Source organism: Gossypium hirsutum, chromosome D06 (assembly GCF_007990345.1).
Source record: "Gossypium hirsutum isolate 1008001.06 chromosome D06, Gossypium_hirsutum_v2.1, whole genome shotgun sequence".
Lineage (NCBI taxonomy): Eukaryota > Viridiplantae > Streptophyta > Magnoliopsida > Malvales > Malvaceae > Gossypium > Gossypium hirsutum.
Window position 1 is genome coordinate 32,354,339 of NC_053442.1, and position 9,460 is coordinate 32,363,798.

General features: G+C 29.5%; 1 protein-coding gene across 1 annotated transcript; it reads right to left on the reverse strand.

The window, feature by feature from the left end:
* Positions 1–5,808: 5,808 nt before the first annotated feature.
* On the reverse strand, positions 5,809–8,946 carry LOC107901764 (protein SET DOMAIN GROUP 41). Its single transcript, XM_016827903.2, has 4 exons — positions 7,999–8,946; positions 7,827–7,933; positions 7,254–7,352; positions 5,809–6,825 (listed from the first exon to the last, which is right to left on the reverse strand). Exons 1-4 carry the CDS (start codon positions 8,717–8,719, stop codon positions 5,860–5,862), a joined length of 1,893 nt encoding a protein of 630 aa, XP_016683392.2. The 5' UTR covers positions 8,720–8,946; the 3' UTR covers positions 5,809–5,859.
* Between the last annotated feature and the right edge of the window lie 514 nt (positions 8,947–9,460).

A 9,460-nucleotide genomic window follows, 5' to 3' on the forward strand; every position in this document is an offset into this window, starting at 1 on the left:
TTGATATACAAATTAGTGAATTATTAGAAAAAGGATTAATAGAAAAAACTAATAGTCCACATTCTAGTCATGCCTTTATGGTAAGAAACCATGCTGAAATAAAAAAAGGAAAAGCTAGAATGGTTATTAATTATAAAAAATTAAATCAAAATATTATTTTTGACAGATATTTTATTCCAAGAAAAGGATGTTTTAATTAATCAAGCTAAACAAGCAAAATATTTTAGTAAATTTGATTGTAAATCGGGATTTTGGCAAAGCATGCTAACAGAAGAATCTAAACCTTTAACAGCTTTTAGTGATCCTAATGGACATTATCAATGGAAAGTAATGTCGTATGGATTATGTAATGCACCTCAAATCTTCCAAAAATTGATGGATTCTATATTTAATAAATATAAATAATTTTGTGTAGTCTATATAGATGATATTTTGATATTCTCAGACACATTAGAAAAACATAAAAAAATATTTAAATATTATTTCTCAAGAATTCATAAAACATGGAATCATATTAAGCCCTAAGAAAATAGAGCTAGAAAAAACAGAAATAGAATTTTTAGGATTAAAATTATTTGTAGATGGTCTTAAATTACAAGATCATATTATAGTAAAAATAAAAGAATTTCCTAAAAATATTGAAGATAAGAAGCAACTTCAATAATTTTTAGGAATTATTAATTATGGAAGAAACTTCTTTCCTAACTTATCTGAAAAAATAGGTAAGTTATATGAAAATTTTAAAAAGGATAAACATTTTATCTGGTCTAAAAAAGACTCAGAAATTATACAAAAGTTAAAATCTGAAATAAATCATATTCCAAAAGTATATTTACCTAAATAAGGTGATAAATTAATATTGGAAACAGATGTCTCACAAAACTATTGGGGATATATATTAAAGACTAAAATAATAAATAATGAAGAATTAATATGTGGGTATAGTTTAGGTAAATTTAAACCAAATGAAATTAATTATGTTATATATGAAAAAGAATTATTAGCAATAAAAAAGGGAATAAAAAATTTTCTTATATACTTAGCACTTGAAAAATTTATAATAAAAACTGATAACCAGGCAGTTAAACAATCCCTTACTAATAAAAGTTTGGAAACTATACCTAGAAGAATTAGATTGTATAATAAATTATGTACTTTTAATTTCGAAGTTTTATATATAAAAGGTACTAATAATATTATTGTTGATTATCTTAGTAGGCCTGATGGATAAAGGTAAAAAACCTCTAGAAAAAGTTGATGAATGGACAACTGTCCATAAAAGACCCAACAAAGGGAAAACAGCAAATTCTAATCAAGGATTTGTGAATATACCTGTTCAAGCATCATTTTATCCTAACCAAGGATATTATGTGTCATATCCAATGGTAAGACAACTAGTTTTATCATCAAATACTGTAAGCCAATTACCTTGGTATCAATATCCAAATTCAACATTCCAAGCCAGTTATGCTGAAATGATAAAGGGAGCATAAAATTTGTTGAAACAACAACAAATTCAAGAAATAAAATATTTTTACAATCTAGGTTTATCATTAGAATTATATAATTTTATTAATGGGATATGGAAACCCATATTTCTGAACAAAAAGCCAATTTCCGAAGAGCTCTTACAAAATTTTCACAATTTTTAGTTGAGAAAACAACTAAAGATAATGAAGCTGATAATTTATTATTAAAATCTATTTTATATAGAGATTGGGATGAGTTTGAATTAGAATATAAAGATATTAAGGAGATAAACAATATTCTTGATATATTTCAGTATTTTATTAATAAAGGAAAAAATAGTTCCATTATGAATAAGGTATTTAGACTATGCTTATATAATAAAGCTAGACAAATATTATCAGTAGAATTTTTTTTACAAATAAATGGAGCTATTTGCAAACAGTAAGCTCAATTTCAAAAAGCTTTTTCAGAATATTTTCTACAAACTTATATTTTTACTAATGATATAGAGGAAAATTTTCCTATTATAAAATTTAGATTGGATCATGAACCATTTGATATAACCAGTATTGAATGGGGTTTTACGAAAGAAATAATAGTTCAAAATTTTTCTTTTCATCTTTTAAAAGACTTTCCTTCGTTCGTTAAGTCTATATTATTAAATATAATTAATAATGATGATTTTTACTATTATTTTCATATTGAAATTAGTAGCCTTATTGGTATAATTGAAAAAGAAAAATTCTATCAGCCATATCAATTATGGATTATTCAAAGGTTGATTGAAAGCCCCCGATTATCAGCAGTAAAAGAAGACAAAGAACACTTGAAGAAAAAAATTGACAAGTGTTACAACGATCTCAGATATTATCAAACCCAAACAGGGATAGACTTGATGACAAAAGCCTAATATTTACTTCATCAACAATTTTATAAACTATGGACTGATGGAAGAAGAATATTGGCATATGACACTAGAAACATCCAGAATGATAGAAATGAAGAATCTTTGCGGTTATTAAAAAAGATAGCCGAAATGGAGATCGAAGATTTTCCATCTCACATTATAGAAGAAATCAGAAGCACATGGGAGACTTGGAATTCATCACCAAGACTTTCATTAAATTCACTACATCTAGATGACATTGAAGAAATGAATCTAGATAATATCCAAGAAGGATAAAGCCAAAATAGACAACTGTAAAAGACAAAGTGACTTGAAAAATAAGGCATCCAAATTGCAAAGTGGAACTATCATTAAATAAAAAATTAATGATAGAAGCAACCATGATGCAAGCAATGATGGAAGCAACCATTAAAGCAAGTCAGTGACGTAGAAAAAACCATTAATTCATCTATGCAACGTGGAAAAAACCAGGACAGGATCCTTATCAACAAACTGTGTGGGATTCAAAAAAGAATTAAATAGAGTTTTGTAATTGTATTATAAATAGAGGCTGAAGGAGCCTAAAGAATGTATCATTGTAATCGACATCATTGAAATCTTAGCTTTCTTTTCTTTTTAGATTATAAAAAGTTTTCCTTTACTTTTGTAAATTTCTGATAGTCTTTCGCATTCTCCTAGCACTTCCTATAATTGGTATCAGAGCACCGAAGTAACGATTTATGGAAAAATAATATTGTAGTATTCATTATAAGTCTTTATATTTTATTTACAATTCAGTTTATTTCATGGTTATTTATCTTAAAACCCATATATCTGTTATTCTGTCTTTCTATTACCTGTTTATGTCTGAGTGAGACTTTAGGCCTTTGAGAGAAAAGACATAAAAGATAACAGAAGGTTTTAGGTACCAAAGATAAATTTTATAGAAGAAACAGATTGTCTATATAAAGATAAAATTTGCAAACATACTATGCATATCCACTCTAAAAATGAAAATAATATTTCAGCTCTGAGTAAATGTTTTAATAGTTTAAAAGATATTACTTCTATATATTTTAATAAATTATATAATAAAGTAAGTAATATAGAACAACAAGTAACTAATTTAGTAGAAGTTAAAGATTTAGATTTGAACAACAAATCTAAAGAAATATTATATATTGTCAATAATAAATTAGAAGAAGCTCTTATTAACAAAAATATAGAACAAGAGGTAGATTTAGGTCCTTTATATTATGGAAATAGTAATATAATCTTAACTTTGTCTGGGGAATAAGACACTTCTTCAGAAGAATCATCTTCTACTAATAAAAAACATGAAAAACATAAAAAAAAATACTCATCAACAAGAGTATGATTTCCAATCCTATAAACAACTTATAGAACATTGGAAATATAAATTTACTAAGAGTTTAGATAAAAATGAATGAGTAGAATATTTAAAATTAATAGAACAACTTTATGAAAAACATAAAGATTCATTTACTTTATTTAACTATCATTATATGTTAAACTATGACACTACAGACACTAGTAGTTCTAGTAATTCTGGTAATTATATAAACATAGAAGACTTAAAAGTTACAAGTTATAATTCTGATGAAGAAAATAATTCAATAGATGAAGATGAAAATATAGAAATACCAGAACCAATGGATACTCATCAAACGGATCTATATGGAAAAAGAAAATTTGAGTCAGATCTTCAAAAAGATGATTATCTGAGATCTTTTAATAAAGGCTTAGAAAAAGTTGAAAATACTAGAATTTTTGGTAATAAAACCGAAAATATAGCTACAAATGATATAAAACCTGAATATCCAGGAGAATCATCTACTCAACCAGTTCCATATAGAATAGATTATTTAAATAAAAGAAATGTTGCTCAAGGAGGAATATATTTAGACTTAACTAATATTCTTATATCAGACTATGAAAAAACTATAGATGATTGGGCACAATCTATGACTATTTTTGTAAACAACAATAATACATAGTCAAAAGAAAAATTTTTAAATTATTTTGTTGGAACATTTCAATGAGATGTTCTACAATTTCTCAGACGATAAGAAGAATTTGAGAAAGGAAAGGAACAAAAAGGGCAGTTAATCAACCAAATAGGAATTGCTAAAGATCTTCTAAAAGGCTTAACTTTTACTTTAAAAATAGAATTTTGTGGTTATTTTGACAAAAAAGATCAAGATAATATATTAATTATATTTTGTCAAAAATTAAATTATATGATATTAGATATTTAGAAGAATTTTCTAAAAAATTTCTTCATGAGTATCAAAAATTAAAAAATGAAAATATAGAATTTTGGAAAAACTAATATTTTCATAAATTACCACCACCATGGGATGAGATATGTATAAAAAAATCTCTTATCTAGAAAAACATAGTAAAATAGCTGGAGTACCACCAGAAAATATAGATTCTATAGGAAATAGGATAAATTCTGCAAAAGAGAATATAAAATATAGCATCGGAGTAACTTTTATTTTCATATTAAACACCAGTATGTAGATATGTATAACCATAGATGAATTGTTTTATAAAATCAAAGTGGTTTTCTTTATTTCTTGAAAGTTCATCTAATAACAATTTAATTTAAGGTTTGAGGTAGTTAGTGTAACTTTCTTCTAAGAAAGTCGCATGTGTCTACACCTTAATGATTTGGTCTTTCGTGTTAGAAAACAATTCACCATTCATTCCTTTTGGATAGTCAACAAACATGCATAAATTCAATTTATGAATCCAAATTCTTTACATCTTTATCGAGTATATGGGATGGGCATCCCAAATCCTAAAATGATGGAGTTTTAGGTGCGACCTTAGTTGATATATCATTCAAAATGTAGTAAGTAGTTTGTAATGCATATCCCCAAAAGATATCGACAATTGCGAATAACTCAACAATGAGAGAATCATATCTAGCAATGTTTTGTTCTTTTTCTCTATCACGGTATTCTTTTGTGGAGTACTCATCACAATTAATTGGGATAAAATCTCATTCTTTATAAGATATCCTAAGAATTCGCCTAATAAATATTATCATATCAATTAGATCAAAGTGTCTATAGGTAAACTTAATTGTTTCTCCACTTCAATACAAATTCTTAAATTTTATCAAAACAATCACATCGCAAACCATCAATAAAGGTCATAGAATATATAGGTCATAGAATTTATTTAAAAACCTTCTCGACGATTTTATTTCCAATTTCAAGTATAAATGATTAAAACAAGTACATAATATATTCTTTTCCTAATCTAAACTAATATGCCTACCAAACTTTGAGCTTTTAAGATTCTTAGTTTGCATTTCAAAAAAAGAAACGTTCTTAGTTTCGATAAAATTCAATTCTTGACAACTTCGTATATTAAAATACATTAAATTGATTCTAAATGATTTTTGTCGCACATTTGCATTGCATGCCCAATGATTGCTTGTATTTCACAATTTAATTAGTTTTCATTAATCAATGCACAAAGTTCTCTACATGATTCAGAACATGAGTGGTTAAATGAGAATTCTGTCCATAACAAATGTGTGCTAAAATTACACCATACACTAGGCAATGCATACCAACCTTGTAAATATGTGTCCTTGCATTAGTATACCATTCTGCATGATGTTCACAATTACTGTCCTCTTTTATGAAATCAACATCCTCTGCAACGCAATGTGCGTGTGCAAGCCATCTGAAATCAAATGGATCTTTGAATGTTTCAAGGTAATGGCAACCATGAATGAGAAACCTCCAAAACTTTGGCGACGCACTTCTCACACAAGCAAGAAAGTCACTAGATATGTTTTCGAAATTTGTTCTCTCGGCTTGGTTAAGAATTGATTTGGCACCAAATATGTCCATCAATGAGCACTCAGAGCATTTGTACTTCACAACTGTCGACAGCTCTGATTTAGGCAACCCCAATAAGTTCCAGACAGAACTTCCAGCAATGGTTAATAAAGATTCCCCCGCCTGTTTCCAGAAATTCACAGCAGACACAATCAAAGAAGATTCTGAGCAAAACAAATAGTGAGTTGCACCTGCCAGCAACAGAGAGTAACCTGCACTGATCCTACTCATTTCAAAAGCTTTCAATTGAGATTCATCTGTTTTTGACTGGAAGGCTAAGAAGTCACTTGAACGTATTCTATATGCAGAAGCAAGCGTCATGTAAGAATTGAGAGCAATATGGTTAAAGGGATGAAACTTGCAATTGAGCCGTGATTTTCCATCCTCGCTTTCTAATTGCTCAACATGAAAACCTCCTTCTAGCACACTCTCAAGCTTCTTACAACAGGATTCAGGATCACCAACTAATAAGAACTCAGTAATAGTTTCATCCACATAATGAGACAACTTTTTATTCGCTTCATCCCTATAAAGGTTGAGGTCAAGGCCTGCACTTGAAAAGCTCGGATTGGAAGCCAAAATTTCCTGAAATTAAATGTTGATGATTTGACATGCTTGTTTATGGAATTAATGAGTCTCAAACAAATAATAATATGAATACTAGAATTTCAAGAAAAACAAAAGATGGAAATAAATCCAACAAAAAAATATGGTTAAAATGTGATCATTGTACAGAAGCATAAAGAGGGAGATAAAATTCCAAATTATCTTCTGCCATAAGCATAAAATTTACTAATGTGTATGAGGATCCAGCCCTAGCAAGTAGAAAGCTAAAACAAACAAAGCACAACATAAGGAGACATTTCAAAACAGTTTTAAGATAGATAGCAAAAGTTCTTGAATTTTGATTCATTGCAAGCCTCTAAGCTGAATTTAATAACACTGACATGTTCAAGTCACAAGAAACGGAAACACTTTGATTAAATCAGAATATTTAGGCAGTTTCTCATTACCTCCAAAGCATGGTCAACAAAAGTTGAAGGAAACACAGTGCATCGACTACAAGAACAGGTAAATTGATGATTAAACCACAAGTATGATTGCCTCATTGCCTACAGAAAAGAAGTGAAACAATGGAATCAACAAAAACACAGACCAACATATGGGACAATACATTAATCCACAGCAATTCAGTAAGTTTATGTTTCCGTCCCTTCCTTGACCCGTAGATTAACTTGTATATGGGAAGGTCACCAAAGACACCAAAACCCAGCATTTTTAGTGATGACTTCTTTGTTAGTTCCCGAAGCAAATGCAAAGTGCCTGACGACCTGAGTAAATGATTTATCATCATCTTTACCAATGGGATTTACAAAAGTGTCGATTCTACTTATTTTAATCCATGGGAGATTGAGACATTAGCTAGATGTATGGTATCGTTTTTACCATTTTACTACCTCATTCACTCCATTAATTGAAGCTCAACACAAGTCTAGCCACATTGCACACATTCATTTTGCAGTTCAAATCAAGCCTTGATAATCAAATCAACATTTAAATTGTTATATTAGAAAATAAGCAAACACCTTTGGTTGAAGCAAATCAGTGTATGAAACACAAACTTCCTCCCCTTTTTTTATTCTTTTTATACTCCTCACCATTATTTTCGGACCATATTTGTATCCTTCTGTTCCTGCATCAAATCAAATAATACATCAACGTAAAAACTTTTAAAACAAATCTAGTAAAAAGTTCGACCTTTATTGTACTCAGAACAGCTACAAACACCAAAGTTTTCCTCTGAAACGCTAGGAACAATTAGTAGCGCGGAACCGGAGTCCTCCCCAAACGACGTAGCATTGGGAGGCGAAACTATGAATCGATAACAAGCGTTAGGCGAACAACTGTGATTGATCCAAGAGAAGCTAGGATCATATACAGCGATTCCTAGAGAACGTCCGCTCTCGTCCTGCACTTCCACGGCGTTGGTTACAACTAAGCATAAGACGGCCTCTTCCAGTAAAACGTCGTCGCTCTGGTCTAAACTGAGCCCCTTTCGTAGTTTCCTAGCGGCTGCCATGGCAATTGCTCCCTGACGGATTTGGGCGGCGAATTCGGGAGATGAGGTAAGCTTAAGGTAGTTAGTGAGGAGGCCGTTGGTAAAGCGGTGGAGGTGGGGACAGGTGGAGGGGAGGGAAAGGAGGAGGCGGAGAGCAGTGCGGAGGTCAGAGGAGCGGGGACAGGTGAGAGGGAGGAAGGATTCGGCGGAGGAAGAAGAGATAGGGGAGTGGGAGGAGGAGCAGGGGGCGGAGCAGTAGAGAGAGCCATAGTGGTGGGGAAGAGGAGGGAAAGAGAGAGGGGAGAAGCAAGAGGAACAATGGGAAGAGAGGAAGGAATCGTGGAGGGAAAAAGAGAGGGGAAGGAGAGGTGGGGTTATGTCGTCTCCTATTTCTATGTCTTGCTTTGCTCTCATTTCCATCTCTTTCTATTAACTTACTCAAAACCTACCACCCCCGCTAAGTTGTTTTAGTTTTAAAATTTTAATAAAATCAAATCAAATATTTTATATTTTATATTTGGATGAATCTACCTACAATGTTTGATAACTTTTCTGAAAATATTTTATAAAGATTACTTTCAAGGAAACTAATATACATTTAATATTTTTTTTTATTTTTTTATTTAATTAAGTTTATTTTATATTTATAATTTTATATTTTATATTATTCTTTATAAAATAAACACGATATAAATATATTTGTTATAAAATATTACAGTACAATTTTCTTTTAACAATCAAAATTTATTTTATAATGAGAAAATATTTTGTAATAATCAATGGCATATATAAACTTAATAATAAATAATGTTTAATTAAAATTTAATTTAAATTACATATATTACATATATGAGATTACATATTGACACATTAGAGTTGTAAAGAATAAATAGAGCTAAGCATTATTTAAATAAATACTCATATTTATATAATTAAAGTATTCATATTTTATATCAAGTTAAAATATGTCATAAGTCCTTATACTCTTCGTAAATTTGAAATTTAGTCCATATATTTTTATTTTTGGGTTAGTCCGACTTTTTTAAATATCAAAATTCAAGTTCAGGTGTTAGCATTATTAAAAATATTTTGTTCAATTCAATTTTATTATAATGTTATTTTTTAGTTACATGAATATTGAGTATTTTTTATTTAAAATTG

What these genes read in the sequence shown, in the direction of transcription:
- LOC107901764 (XM_016827903.2), bottom strand. Translation starts at nt 8,719, where the DNA reads ATGGAAATGAGAGCAAAGCAAGACATAGAAATAGGAGACGACATAACC. An exon ending in CTGATTTGCTTCAACCAAAG is followed by an intron (nt 7,353 to 7,826) that starts GTGTTTGCTTAT and finishes TCTTTTCTGTAG; the next exon opens with GCAATGAGGCAATCATACTT. An exon ending in TTGTTGACCATGCTTTGGAG is followed by an intron (nt 6,826 to 7,253) that starts GTAATGAGAAAC and finishes ATTTAATTTCAG; the next exon opens with GAAATTTTGGCTTCCAATCC.